Source organism: Phodopus roborovskii, unplaced genomic scaffold, assembly GCF_943737965.1.
Source record: "Phodopus roborovskii unplaced genomic scaffold, PHOROB, whole genome shotgun sequence".
Classification (NCBI taxonomy): Eukaryota; Metazoa; Chordata; class Mammalia; order Rodentia; family Cricetidae; genus Phodopus; species Phodopus roborovskii.
The window spans coordinates 19,664,903-19,680,773 of record NW_026126549.1 but is presented as its reverse complement, the minus strand read 5'-3'; the positions used below and the strand labels follow the sequence as shown (position 1 = coordinate 19,680,773).

The 15,871-nt window shown below is 40.7% G+C and overlaps 1 protein-coding gene across 1 annotated transcript; it reads right to left on the bottom strand.

The window, feature by feature from the left end:
• Positions 1-570: 570 nt before the first annotated feature.
• Positions 571-9,355, bottom strand: LOC127234035 (interferon-inducible GTPase 1). Its single transcript, XM_051200745.1, has 2 exons — positions 9,251-9,355; positions 571-3,460 (listed from the first exon to the last, which is right to left on the bottom strand). Exon 2 carries the CDS (start codon positions 3,437-3,439, stop codon positions 2,186-2,188), a length of 1,254 nt encoding a protein of 417 aa, XP_051056702.1. The 5' UTR covers positions 3,440-3,460; positions 9,251-9,355; the 3' UTR covers positions 571-2,185.
• Between the last annotated feature and the right edge of the window lie 6,516 nt (positions 9,356-15,871).

The window sequence follows — 15,871 nt, the reverse complement described above, 5'->3', positions numbered from 1 at the left end:
TCATTATTAAACTATCTAAGCAGTGGTTTCCAGAAAGGTTAGAATCACTCTTGCGTGGGAGGGAAACCCTAGAAGGGAGAATTTACATAACTGCACTGTAGGACAAAGACTGGGGTCATTTCTACTGAGAGTGATGGATTTTCTGGACTTATCCTGGGCTGAATTAATTAGAATGTGTCATGTGGTGTTGGTGTGGTATTTGTCCAGTTAGTAGTGGGCACATTTGAGGCACCCTCATCTGACATTGGGAACTGTGCTGGCCATTAGCCTGGATTGTACTGCTACTTATCAACCTTCCAAGTGTTGCTGGTCTCAGAGCTTGGCATGGGATGCCAGCTGTTCAGGGAGCTGTACTTATTTTGCTTTTAGGTTACATGGCCAGCTTGTAGTTTGAGCATGGGCCCTTTACCCTTCTCTGTCTATGCAGAAGTGTGAGAACAAAATTCTATTGTTTAGCCCACCCTCTCTATAGAAATATAGCAGCCTAAAGTTTAAGAAACCACTTCCTACCTTGAATAATTTTTCCCTTTCCCATGTGTCTCTGTTTCAGTCCTACTAAAAATACATGGAACTGTTTATTTGTATTTTATTTCAAGGTAAATAAAACATAGGCCATGGAATAGGCAATGAGTCAATCAGCCAATAATAGTAATACTAAGGACAGTGACAGTGAAGTTATTATGGGTTCTTGCTATTGTCAAGCAGCAAAAAATGTCATTTTTTTCAGAACAAATTTATTAAATGACTTTTGGTATTGATATGGAGTAAATAACTCATTTAGTCATCACAACATTTAAAAAACCTATCAATATAAAGTACAGAAATCTCTTCATGTTCATTGGTTCTAGAACAGAATCAGAGAACTTCTTTAGTATTTTCTTGAGGAATCTGACGAAATGGGATTTTTAGGAATTTCTGTTATTACTAAGCCTATTGCAATCTCTCGGTTATTTTACCTCTCTCTCTTTCTCTTTTTGAATGTTGCTTTATATGTATACTTTTTCATCACATGTGTGCCTTTTCCCTGTGGAGGGTTTCAGATCTCCTGCAACAGGTTTATAGGCTACTGTGAGTACTATGGAGGAATGGAACCCAGGTCCTTTGTAAGAGCAGTTGCTGTTCTTAAGCTCTGTGCCATCTTTCTAGTCCTCCACTTTACCCCCCCCCCTTTTTTTGAGTTCTTGAGGTGTCAGGCCTATGAGGCAAATATGCCATTGATCCACTGCTCCAAACCTACCTTCCTTTTTTGTCTTGTGAAAAAACTTTGTGTGTGTACAATTGCATATGTGATTGCAGTCATGAACATGACATGGTGTGTATGCAGAGGTCAGAGTACAACCTTGGGTGTTGGTTTTTACTTTTCAGTTGCTTGTGACAGGGTCTCTTATTCACTGATACTCATGGCAGGTTAGCTGGCCCAGAACTTCCAGGATTCTCTGTGTCTGCCTCCTATCTCACCATAGGAGTGGGTGGATTACAGATGCTTAGTTGGCTTTATGTGGCACCTGGGCATTTGAACTCAGGTCTTCAGACATACAAAGCAATTACTTTATCTACTGAGTCACCTCTCCAGTCAAGTTATGGTTTCTTTTTGGGTATTGCTATCAACAGGGGACACAGTATCAAATTCAAGGTTATAGAGGCCAATGTTACCAAGAAGTCACAGCAGCAGCTGGTGGCAGCTAGTGCCACTCCACCTTCAGGAGAAAAGTAGAGAGCAATGGATGAATGCATATATGCTGCTGCTTAGGGCCTTTCTCCACATACACAGTCAGAGATCACCAGCTAGGGAATGGAACTACCCACAGTGGGCAGGGCTTCTCACCTTAGTTTCCACAAGCAGAATAATTTCCCCAAATGCAAGCCCAGAGACTCATCTTCTATATGATTTGAGTATGTCAATGACACTTAACCATCACAATGTTAAACCTAAAAATGGATATTGATTTTTATTAAAGAAATTCAAATAAAAGTGCAATGAATTGATCTGAGGGCTTATTCAAAGTGAATAGATTTTAGCTCTCAGCCTTTTTACACATATCTGATTATCTTGCTACAGCTAATGTGGATACATGATCACTAGTGTTGGATAAAGTCTGGATTGCCTGAATAAAACCAGTATATTGTTTTATAATGTCAGTATCCTATTTTTCTGTCATGGATTCTGATTTTTGGCAACTACAGACTAATCAGAAATCAAGTTGTTTCTTAAACATATCTCTCTGAGGAGACCATTAGCATCATCTGTCACCATGTCAAGGAAATGCAATTTCAGGCAATACAATTCTTTACCATAAACATTCTTTGTAACTAAATGTCCATTAGCCAAACAGAACTCCTCATAATATCTTGAAAGCCTTTCTTGTATTGCTTCTTTCTTTGTAGTTTCAAACACATTAGGTGATTTCATCTTTGCCTTGAGCTGATCCACTGACACTTGCCAGTCCTTAGCCAGACTCTGCAAGGACACATCATCCACTCCAAACACAGTTCGATAGTAGCTGATGCTTTTCTTAAGAACCTCCACATCATTGTCCATTAAGAAGGACAGTGAAGGGATGATATTCAGTAGGTCAGTCCCAAAGGCTTCAAGCCAAATCCTCTGCTTCAAGAACTGCCGCTTCCTTTCAATGGTTGCACTTGTAATATTAGGCAAGGAAAGCATAAAATTGTGTCGTTTGTGTACTGGGAGAGCATTCACCACCTTTTCCATCAGGCTTGGAAAATCAAAGTCAGATAAATTTTTGTTAGAGATCAAGAATATCGGTGGTTCTTCAATGTTACTCTCCTGAAAGTTCTTAGCACAGTTGCTGCGGATTTGCTGCAGGACTTTCTCTCTGTTGAAGGTTCGTGGTTTGCAATCTTTTTCACTTTGTAAGTCACAGTCCACCTTGCTTCTCACGAAGTAGAAATCCTTCTTCATCATGCAGACTGCTTTGGCGAGGTCTATATCATTTTTCTTAAATCGTGTGGCAGAAAAAATGATGAAGAAGTCATACTCGTGGAATTTCATTTTCTCCAGATAGTCTTTGGGTGGAAAATTTGTGCTTCCAATGCCAGGCAGGTCCCAAATTACCACATTCGGAATATTGGGGTGTATGTATGGATGTCTCTTCATGGTCGTTTCCACCACTCCAGTTTCAGCTGCACCTTCTTCTTCATGCCCAACCCCCCTCAGGACATTGATGAAGGTGGATTTCCCTGCTCCAGTCTCCCCGGTCACAGCAACATTGAGTGGGGCACTATCAATTTCTTTTAATGCATTGGCAATTGAACAGTTTGCCCCCTGAATGTTTCCTCCTGCCAGGCTTGACTTAATTGAAGCCAGGGTTTCCTGAGGAATGATTGTGTCTATCTTAAACTTCTTAAAATATTGGGTAAAGCTGGAGGCCAAATCTTCGCAGTGTTCATCCTTAGGTGAAGAGAACAGCTGACCCATGACTGTGAGCAAATAAATGCACTGAAAGGAAGAAGGGAGAGTCAGGAGGGCTTGTATGAAATTTAAGATGTATATTTTTAGCAAAGTTCAAGTATATTGCCTCATACCATCCTTAATGGTTGTAGTTATGTATCTGATCTCCCACTGTGTTCACTTTATACAATTGGGACTTTGTGCCCTTGACTAACATCACCCTATGTCCCTCTCCCCAGCTCTTTGCCTACTACTCTCTATGAGTTTAGCTACTCTAGATTTCACCTGTAAGGAACACAGTGGGCCCATTCTTTCTGCAGGTGGCTGAGACAATCACATGAGCTTTTAATTGTTTAATCTCCATTGTCTCTTTAAAGATCCATCTTATGTTTTTAGCCTGCTCTGTGACTCTGTGCTATGTAAACTACATTACCAGAGGCGCCTCAACTTCTAGGTCCCAGTGTAATTCGGTTGTACCTGGTCACAGCTTCCCTTTTACCCTACTTGGGCTGACTACACCTGTGTCCATCATTCTTTATAATCTATGCTAATCAGCCATCAGCAAAGTTGCCTATCAAACTTTGGGTGCCACTAGACTCTGTTCCTTGGGTTCATGTAAAATATGAGCACAAAAAACTATCATGAGATGGAAAGTAGTTAAAGCCACTGGCATTCTTATAAAAATATTTGGTTAACTTGAAAGCTGTGCAGCAATGTGAGATTAGCCTCTATGTATGGATTCTCAGACCAGACAAGTCAGTCTGTTATTGCCTAAGCAACGCAGGTGCCTTCATGGTTAGATTTCTGCATGCAACACCTGAAATCTATCCTTTTCTTAATTGTCAGCTAAAATGTTATTGTGAAAGCTGGGGATTCTCAGAGGCATTTCTGTCCATCACTTTAGAATGAGTATGCTCAGAGAATATAATCCTAAAATGAGCTTGTTTAAAACTTGGCCTACCCCTATAAGAGTGTGTATGGACCCCAAGAATAAAATTGCAATGCTTCCTTATTGAGGAGTGAGTTAGAGAATCACTCTAGGAATAACTCCTGTGCTAGTTTTGCCTGACCTACGTAATATGTGTTTCTCTAAAGTGTTATGTTTGACTTGTTTATTTTGGCTTTGAGTTCACGGAGATGTGAAGTCAGTGCACTGGGTTTTTATTGCTGGTTAAACCACAGGTGCCGTCTCAAGAAGGGCTTGTCTCTGCTGCCAGAGAAAAAGCAGGGAAGGGACATGTAGTGAGATATTTACTTTGTCCGCACCTGTGGCACAGACCAAGCCCATTGCAGTGGGGATAGGGGTGGACATTACCTGGGGGAGCTAAGTCTGAGGAGGGGGCTCTGAGACAGTACAGTACAGGGACAGGAGAGCATCCAGAGGCATCCTTGGAACCAGGGACCTGCTGGTGTTCATCTGTCTATGTTGTAAGTTATTTCTCCCCAAACAAACATCTATTTGGTCTTTATTAAACTTCAATAGGGACACATCTCAGGGATCCGGATTTCAGCTCTCATATAACTGTTGGTCCTGAGAAAGCTTTGTGCCCTCTCTGAATCTTTAGTTTTTCCTAATTGGCCAGTGTTGCAGGACCCTTGAGCCAGCTCTTGTAAAGAGGTCTCAGGAGAGTGGACAAAAACCTGGGTCTAATTTCTAGCAATTTAAAGTGTTAGCCAGGGCCACCTCATTTTGGTTGGACAATGATCATTTCAGAAATGATAGTGATTTGGTTTCCTTGACTTACATCACCTTACCGCTAGATTCTTGCCCCCCCCCCCCACCCATAGATACTTGACTGTTAGCATACACTATAGGCTTCTCATTAATCAAATGACACAGAAATACCTCTCTCTGAGACTCATAAGAAGGGTTTCCCACTCTGCCATGCAGGCCTGATCTTAGAGGTTCTGACATGCTACAGTCTGCCTGTCTGTCTATGGCATTCAAACCCTTTTATCGAGTATGTTACTCAAACAACAATCTGCCCAGTGTGCTTCTTGAACCCCAGACCTGGGACCTTTCCTAATGGTACAGAGATAGAGTTTCTCATGCTATAAATCTGCTTAAAGGCATCACGGGGGAACGGTGGGGGGGGGGTCTGTGTTTGTTTTACTGATTGGATGATTTGCTTTCCATGTTCCAGAACATCCAAATGTGTGATTTTTAACCTTATTTCTGTAAATACCCAAATCCAAATTTCAACCAAGAAAATAGTTTTCATGTTGACTGATTTATTTTTCAGCTTCATCCCACACCCTGTTTATCATCCTGCTTAGGATACTACATACTGAGACATAAGTTTTCCAATTTGCTTCAACTGAAAATTCAGATTTTTAAAGAATAGATTTAATATTGAAGCTCACTTAGTGATACTGGAAAAAATAATTGAAGCAGAAGACTTTAAAAATAACCTGACAGGATAAATTTAACAAAATAATAATTCTAATGGGAGATGTGCTTCTGTATATACGTTTACTTATTGGTTGATGAATAAGACACTGTTTGGCCAGTTAGGCAAGTGGTGCTAGAGAACAAGGGGAATTCTGGGAAAGGTAGGCAGGGAAGTGCTTGAAAGAGTTTCTATGTGGATACTGGGAGGATAGTTTGCACCAGATGTTTTCCGGTAAGATGAGACCATGTGGAAACACATAGATTAGTAGTTATGTGTTAATAATTAAGACAGAGCTAGTCAATAAGAAGTCCTAGCTATCGGGCAACAGGTTTGTAATTAGTATAGCATCTGTGTGTTCATTTGGGGCTGAAGCAGTGGGACCTGGAAGGATAAGAAAATACATCTGCAAAGTTTTTTTGGTTTTCTTAAAATGCACTAGATGTATGACTACATGCATGTGTATATTGTGTTATGTCTACATGTATGCTTACTATCATATACTGCTTGCATGATACCAAAGTGCCTCGTAGAGGGCATTAAGATAAATTAAAACTGTTAGATTAGCCTAAATGATTTTTAGTTCATATCACATAAATAAATCTTTGACAAATGACTTAGATTTGCTGGTGAAAGGTGAGTTTACCTTCATAATTGTTAATGTATATTTTTTCTGTGCTGCTGGCCATTGGGTTAATAATTGTCTGCTAAACATTATAATGTTCTTTACTTTCCTAAGACAGATTGCAGCTGGAACTATCATGGTTAATTCCCTATAAGACAAAGTTTCTGCTCAAAGACAATGATGGCCCAAATATAACTAAAACTGGAAACTGAGCACAGCCCCTGCCCAGAAAGGCACCCACAGCTTTGTTGAATTTTCTTAAGGTCAATTAATGGTCTGAGTTAAATCTTCAATGTCTTTGAATTTAAAAACGCACACCTATTCTGGCTTGTCTTCCTGGGTTACAAGCTATGTATCCTTTAGTTTAAGGTATCTGTGTGTTATGCTGTCTGTCCCTTTCAGGGTTCTATTGCTGCAATGGGGAGACATAGCCTCAGCTTTGGGGCCTGTTCTGACAAACTGGTCTGGTTATGCTTATGACCCTATGATAAAGCAATCAGTTCATAGCTCTCCCAGTTCATCAGGGCATTAAATACCTTTTCTACCTAAAAGTTGTTTATTTATATCATTTTGTTTTACAATATTAAAAAAGTAACAAAAGATCGAAGAAGTAGGAGAAAAATGTTTAATAGGTTATAAGTATGCTGTTATGATTTTAGAAATGTTGAAGGAAAATGATTGTTTTAATTATTTAGTTTTTTACTAAGAAAGAGGATGAGTATAGTGTAAAAAAATGTATATGTGTATAATTGAGTTAGCTATAGTTAAAGGTTATTAAAATCCGTAGCATCAAGTTCACTACACTGATACAAATCTGAAATCTAGTCTTATTTATATTGGCAAGGTTCTCTTAAGGTATTGATTTGCTTTTGGGGACATTTACAAAAGTAGACCATAAGATAAAGGTGTGATAAGCTCTACACACACACACACACACACACACACACACACACACACACACACATACACACACACACAAAACTATAACAACAACTCATGGATAGCAGATAATAAATTTTTTTATGTAATACTATGGGAGTAGATATTTTAATACCTAAATTGGTATGGATTTTTTTGGTAAAATTTTCTAAGTTTTATGTTTTCTTAAGGTAACTATTTCTGTTTGCTCTTGAAAGCCTGGCTACTGACAGGGCCAGGCCCTCAGTCTAGCACTGGTAACAACCAAACAGAGCACCAAGCAACACCAGCCACATAGCCTAAAGCCTGCTCCCCATGCTCAGAAAAGTGGTGACCCTACAGGGTGGTGAGGGTGCTGCTCAGCTCCTGGCCTCCTGGCTAGGCAATTCCTACTAAAATACCAGGGTCTCCTCTGAATTTTGTTACTCATCTTCCAAGCTGGACAGACATCCAGGTTCTACTCTCAGTAGGCCTCACATAAACCTACTTGTGGCAGGGTTAGGGTGGGAGCAGACTTCAGCTTTTCTGATAGTGATACAACATAGCATCATTACAAAAGGATGCATTTCTTCATAAGCAAGCAAACTGTACATTAAAAACCATGAAATTAAAGAGGACTCTCTTAAATCATTCCCCACAACATCTACTTCTGCTGTTTTGACAAATGGGCATGCTGACAAATTTCCTTCTCAATATTTCTTTTTATACCAGAGATTAGTGGTGCTCTCCACCTCACTCAGACAAGGGTTTTGTTGTACTTGCTTCTTCTTTCCCATTTGTCTTGTTTTTGCAGTAAGTAGTGTTTTAATGCACAGTCTCATAACTAGTCAGAGACGAGAATAAACGATGCTTGAGTTCTCATTCCTAAATATAACAGGGACATCGTTACCAACCCCCCCCCACCCGAACCAGCTTCAGGAAACACTGTGGAAGAGCCAGAGGACGGGGCAGGGTAATCTTCTGAATGCTACTTGGCATTTGCACTGGTGAACTCGTGAGAACAGAGGTTACCTGCAGGAGATTACACAAGATCTGTCCATATTTCAGTGTCATCGAGACCATGGACACATGAAATCTTATCCTTATCTGAGGAGATACTAGGATTAGAGACTGGTGGGGGAGAGAGTCATTTTTCTTTAGCGATGTGGTCACTAGAAAATTGCTCATGACAAGTAAATAACCCCACGACAGAACATGAAGTGAACCTGATTAAAAACAGTAGGGTATTAAAAAAAAAAAAAAAAAAGACGAGAAAACTAACGGGCAACTGTGGGAAGAGGAACGATCCTGGATAGAATAAGTGTGGGAAGAGAGAGAGGAATAATGGGTGAAGATGATAAAGATGTTATGTAGATGTATAAAATTGTCACATAGTAAATAAAAAGATTTTCTTAAAAAAACCAAATCCTAACATTGTTTTCTATCAGGTTATAGCAGAAATAGCAGAAGTATCTTATAGATGCATCTTTCTCCCTAGTCTAGCTTCCACTGGAGCTTAGAATAAATATGCTGAACTAGGTAGAAATTGAGGCAGGAAAAAATAAAGAATACTAGGATTGAGGTACAACATTTTTCATATATTTTATAGTGACATTTCACAACATATATCCTGAAAGGTTCACTTGCATCTATTCTGGGGGTAGAGGTGCTCAAAACAAACAAAAACCCAAACCCACATAACTAGGTAAATTTTAAACAATTACTTGATCGTTTACTTCAGGTCCATCAAAACTTGTTCGATAACCTAAGAACATCTGCAAGTCAGCCCCTGCCTGCCTCCAATCAAAGCCCCCTAGCTTCCAAACTGAGGGTCCCAGCTCTGAGGATTTGTCTCTACAAGTCTTGTTATGCACAGACTCCCTAGGATACTTGAGGGTGAGAAGCCAGCTATGAATGCCAAATTACCAGACAATCCTGCGTCCAGTGGATGTTCTCCCGACTCGGGACCAGAGGAATAGCTCTAGGCTGCTGCTGAGCTCCACTCCGAACTCAACCTCTGCTTCTTCAGCAGAAACAAGGAGGTTGAGCAGCACTTGCATATATATTCATTTGCCTTTTGTCCCACCCCCCAGAGTGTGGAGCCAATCACAGAGGAGAGTGGGTACAGTTTCATCCCAGAATCTCCCACATTTACAAGAACAGGAAAGTGAAACTAAACTCACATTTCCTCCCCCTCTTCAGAGATTCCAGAATGCAAGGAAGTGGAAATGGTTTTGTCCTAACAAAGCTGCATTGTATCCTATGGCTTAGCAAGTAAGAGGAGCTCCAGAAGCAACTTACTAACCAGGTTAGATCTTTCATGACCCATTAGAGTTGTTTCTTTTGATACGGGTGCTGGATAGTTTTATGTCAACTTGACACAAGCTATAGTTATTCGAGAGGAAGGACCCTCAATTAAGAAAATGCCTTCACCCTTCCCCTATAATGAGATTGATGGCTCCCTTATATGCCATCATAGATCCTTCATCCAGTAGCTGGTGGAAACAGAAGCAGACACCCACAGCCAAGCATTAAGCCGAATTCCTGGAATCCAGTTGCTGAGAGGAAGGAGTGATAAGCAAAGGGGTCAAGACCATGCCGAGGAAACCCACAGAAACAGTTGACCTGAACAAGGGGGAGCTCATGGATCCCAGTCTGACAGCTGGGAAACCAGCATAGGACCCATCCAGAACTCCTGAATGTAGAATGTAGATGTTAGTTAGGAGGCCTGGGCCGTCTATGGGGCCACTAATAATGGAATAGCATTTATACCTAGGGTACGAATGGACATTGGGAGACATTTCCCCGTAGAGGGATACTCTCTCAGCCTAGACACACAGGGGAAGGCCTAGGCCTTGCCCCAAATGATGTGACAGACTTTGATTATTCCCCACAGAAGGCCTTACTTTTTCTATGGAGCAAAAGAGGGAAGGAATGGAAGTTGGAGGGGGGCATGGGAGAATGGAAGGGAGAGGGAAGTGGGATTGATATATAAGATAGGATTATTTATAATTTAAATAAAAAAGAAAAATAAACAAAAGAAAATGCCTTCGGAAGATTGAGCTGTAAGCAGACCTATAGGGTATTTTATTAAAAAATTCATGTTTGATGGGGGAGGGCCTGGTCTCTTGTGGATGGTGTCACAAGAGACCTGGGTTCTATATGAAAGAAGTCCTGGGTCCTATATGAAAGCAGGTTGAGCAAGCCATGGGGAGCAAGCCAGTAAGTAGCACCCCTTTATGACCTCTGCATCAGCTTCTACCTCCAGGTTCCTGCCCTGCTTGAGTTCCAGTCCTTTTGATGGTGACCAGTGATATCGAAGTGTAAGCCAAATAAACCCTTTCTTCCCCAGCTTGCTTTTTGGTCATAGTGTTTCATCACAGCAATAGAAACTGTAAGATAAGTTGGTAACAGGATCACGGGGTATTATGAGAGACTACAGTCTTTCATTTTAGTGCCTCAGTGCACGTTTGAATTTGGAGGTTAAGAGGAGAATGTGACGGTTAACATTCCATTTAAAGTTTAAACTTACTGTGATTTAGAGTTCAAAAATCAGAAATGCCTCTAGCACACAGGCCCCTAGCTTGTACACCTGTATGCTAGCGACCCACTTCCCTTTTCCCCCGATGTCGAGGAAATTGACTGATCTTGTAAAATCTGATGTTCTTGCAAGAGAGTAGGTCATAATATTAACAGCTGTACCTGAACATAACTCCATTAGCACAGACACTGAGATCAACAATTAATAAATGGGACCTCCTCAAAATGAGAAGCTTCTGTAAGGCAAAGGACACAGTTGACAAGACCAAATGGCAGGCCACAGACTGGGCAAAGATCTTCACAATCCTGCATCTGATAGAGGGCTGATCTCCAAAATATACAAAGAACTCAAGAAACTAGTCAACAAAACACCAAATAACCCTATTAAAAATGGGGTACAGAATGGAAAAGAATTCTTTATAGAGGAAATCAAAAAGGCTGAAAGACACTAAAGAAAGTGCTCAACATCCTTAGCTATCAGAGAAATGCAAACCAAAACAACTCTGAGATACCATCTTACTCCTGCCAGAATGACTAAAATTAGAAACACCAATGACAACTTATATTGGAGAGGATGTGGAGAAAGGGAACACTCCTCCACTGCTGGTGGGAGTGCAAACTTGTACAGCCATTTTGGAGATCAGTATGACAATTCCTTAGGAAAATGAGAATCAGTGTACCACAGGACCTGGCAATCCCCCTCTTAGGCATATACCCAAATGATCCACATTCATGCAACAAAGACATGTGTTCAACTATACTCATAGCAGCATTATTTGTAATAGCAAGAACCTGGAAGCAACCTAGTTGCCCCTCAACTGAAGAATGGATAAAGAAGATGTGGCACATTTACACAATGGAACACTACTCTGTGGAAAACAACAATGGAATCTTGAAATTTGCAGGCAAATGGATGGAAGTTGAAGAAACCATCCTGAATGAGGTAACCCAGTCACAGAAAGAGGAATATGGTATGTACTCACCCATATATGGATTTTAGACCTAGAGCAAAGGATCACCAACCTGTAATTCACACAGCTAGAGAAACTAGGATACAAGGAGTATTCTAAGAGATTCATATAAAGTCCCTCACAGAAGGGGAAAGGAACAAGATCTCCTGAGCATATTGGGAGTGAGGGAGCAGTGAGTGGAAAGGGGGCTAGGAGAAAGAGAATGGGAGGAGAGGAAAGCATGTGGGACTAGGAAGATTGAGTCAGGGGAGGAATAGATGAGAGAGAGAGAGAGAGAGAGAGAGAGAGAGAGAGAGAGAGAGAGAGAGAGAGAAGAGAGAATAAAAGAGGGAGCCATTACAGGTTTGAAGAGAAAACTGACTCTAGAGAAATGTCCAGAGACCTACAAGACTGACCCCAACTAACAATTTGAGCAACAGTGGAAAGGCTACCTTAAATGCCCTTCCCTCATGAGATCATCATGGAGCCCTCATCTAGTAGCTGTGGAAACAGAAGCAGACACCCACAGCTAAACACTGAACCAAACTGGAATCCAGCTGCAGAGAAGGAGGACAAGACCAGATTACAGAAACCCACAGAGACAGCTGACCCAAACAAGGAGGAGCTAATGGGCCCCCAGACTGATAGCTGGGAATCCAGCATTGGTCTGACTCAGACCCCCCTGAACATGGGTCTCAGTTAGAAGGCATGGGCAGTCTAAGAGACCTTGGACAGTGGAACCAGGATGTATTCCGGGTGCATGAAAGGACTTTAGGACCACCTTCCCCATGGAGGGATATTCCCTTAACCTAGAGGCAGGAGGGAGGGCCTAGTACCTAGTCCAAATGACTTGACAGATTTAGATGACCCCTCCTGGAAGGCATCACCCTACATGTGGAGTTGGGGGGATGGGATGGGAGGGTGGAAGAGAGGGAGGGAGGCGGAGAAAGAACTGGGATCGATATGTAAAGTAAGAAAAAAAAAGTTCCTTAGATTACAGGAGCTTGCATAACAAGGTACATCCCCTAATTTTATGCTTTTCATGAGGGCACTTCAGACTTACTGTCTCCCCCACTAATACAGAGAGAGAAAGAGAGAGAGAGAGAGATTAACAGCTGTTTCTTCTTTGGTAATCAAACTTGCTTACTTTGTTCAAAACATGAGTAAACAACAACAACAACAAAAATCTCATAAGGCATATATGTTAAAATGAGACCCTGCCTACACATGTAATCTTGTGGGCTTTGCCATTATATGCCCAGGCTGATATGGTTAGGTGCTGTATCTTGGGAGCACTCTCAAGTACAGACCCCAATCGGTCCAAGTACCAGTATTTAATAAAAAGCCTCTTCTTATTAAAATGTATTAATGTTCATGGTGAATGTCTGAGTGACCTCTGACTCATAACAGAGGACAGGCTGGCTAAAGTTATTTTGAGTCAAAACTGGCTGCAGGAAGTGGCTGATTGTGACTATGCTCCAGTCACATCAACATCTATCTGATGGCTTGTGGCCACTGAATTAGGCATTAAGGGTATAATAATGATTAATTCTGGATCTTCTATTCAAGCTGTGATGACAGTGGAACCTATGGACATAGGAAGGGGTCACATTCCATTATATTCTCCAGAGAGCTGGCTCTTTGTTTGTATATTGCTATAACAATGTACGTGAACTTGGTACTTTATTTTTAGAAAGGAAGTTGTTTAGCAAGTCTAACAGCACAGCACCAGGCATATTGCAACATGATATCATGGTAAAGAAACAGAACATGGAAAAGAAACAGAAAAGGACATAATTGCTCACAGAAGTACCATTTGATTAATACTAAGCTGCTTTCCCGAGAAGTCATTTGATTCACAAGAGTTACTTTAGTCCCTTGCAGGAGGTTGTGCTTCATGAACTGATTATTTCCTTCAGGCTTACCCTCTTAAAAAGCCACACCACGTGTGGTAGTTTGAATGTAATTGGCCCCAATAATCTTGTAGAGAGTAGCACTATCAGGAGGTGTGGTCTTGTTGGAGGGAATGTGTCTCTGTGGTAGAGGGTTTTGAGGCCTCTTTTGCTTTAGTGTCACTCAGTGAGACAATTTCCTGTTGCTTGCAAGATGTAGGACTCTAATCTACTACTCCAGCATCATGTCTGCCTACATGCCACCATGTTCTCTGTCATGATGATAATGGACTGAACATCTATAGCTGTAAATGAGCCACCCTGATCAATTATTTTCTTTGTAAGAGCTGCTGTGGTCATGGTGTCTTTTTATAGCAATAAAAACCCTAACTAAGACACCCCCCAATATTGTTTCATTGAGTGACACTTCTTGGTGTATTTACCATTAGGTGACAGCTTTAAACTACAATTGAACCACAGAAAGAGAATTGTAAGAATTGCAAATTTTAGCTGTTTATGCTGAGCAATAGAAGGCTGTTTGTCATACTTTGAATGTAATTGGCCTTTATACCTAGTAGGGAGAGACACTAGGAGATGTGGCTTTGCTGGAGTAGGTGCGGCCTTGTTGGAGGAAGTGTGCCACTGTGTGGGTAGGTTTTGAGGTCTCCTTTGCTTAAAGGTATGCTTAATGTGGGAGACAGTTCACTTTCTGTTGTCTGTAGATCAAGATGTAGAACTCTCAGCTCCTTTTCTAGAACCATGTCTGCTTCATGCTGCCACATCCCACCACAATGATACTGAACTAAACCTCTGAAACTGCAAACCATCCCGATTAAATGTTTTCCCTTATAAGAGTTTCCATGGTCGTGGTGTCTCTTCACAGCAATAAAAAAAACCCTCACTAAGACACCGCCCTTGTATGGTAGGTACTCTTAGTAGAAAATAAGATGACATAGCAAAAGAACACCTTCATATGAAAGAACTAAGGCCCTGGTAAGATACCATTTCCTATCTGTTACTCTATAAAAGCTTAGGGTTAGTAGTGCTATTACTAAGGAAACAGGAAACAGAAACTCCTGTCACTGGGTCAGCAACAAAATGGTATAGTTCATATGCCAAAGGCGTAGCAATATCTAATAACACATGTTTATCTATTGCTTTGTAACAAGTTATCCAAAATTTAATTCCTTAACATCATAAATATTCATTGTTTCTGTTTCTATGATAGAAGAATCTGGGTGATTTATGTTTAGTTTCTTACCAGGTTATAGTAAAACTGTAGGGCAATGTGGAAGCAAGTTACAAAAATATCTCTCACATTCAAAGAGACTGGAACTTCTATGAATGTCAAAGCCAGAGTTAATATTATAAAATACAACGTTAGGTCACATAACTCGGGAGGACTGTTCTCCCATGTACTCAGCCTGTTTATGTCTTAAAAAGAACGATGTAACAACTAACCTTCCTTGTCTTGGACTTTCCATGTAATCATCTTTTACAACATAAGCTAATGCATAGCTTTGATTTTAAGTTACATACTCTTTCTTACCCCTGACCTAGAGTAATACATGTGTATGTATGTTATGGTAATGCTGGAAACAGCAAATAAGTAAAAAATCAACCTTACAAAATGAATATCTACTATAAACATTGACGTCAACATATGAATATTGCTTGAAACCAAAAATGTTTGTAGTGTTCTTTGTTGTCAGTGGGGTCAGTTGGAGTCAGTGACTTAATCCCTCATATACACAATTAGGATTTCTATAAAGAATCCCCCATCATAGCCCAATGTGATGCTTTCTGTGATGTTCAATAAAAGAGAGAGCAATGCCCTTTGTTAGGGACAAACAGATTAACAAAACAACATTCACAGGAAGGCACAGCTTCAGACTCATACAACAGACAGAGGAGCCCATGGAGGAAAGAGGCAGAAGGAAGTAGAGAATTCAATCTGTGCTTGTTTTTGGTTAAATTACTCCAAGAGGAAGTAATGACACTAACACATTGTTGGGGTTCTGAGTTTATCATGAATACATCCAAACCAAGGCAGTTTGGTGCTTTGTGTGAGGAATCTATATTTAATGATGCAGGACCAGAGGGAAATTATTTCAAGGCTCAACTGAAGAAGAATGTGCTTCCAAACTCTAGAGACTGTTGGTATC

Bases quoted from the DNA above. Each gene is read 5' to 3' on its own strand.
- LOC127234035 (XM_051200745.1), bottom strand. From the start codon at position 3,439: ATGGGTCAGCTGTTCTCTTCACCTAAGGATGAACACTGCGAAGATTTG.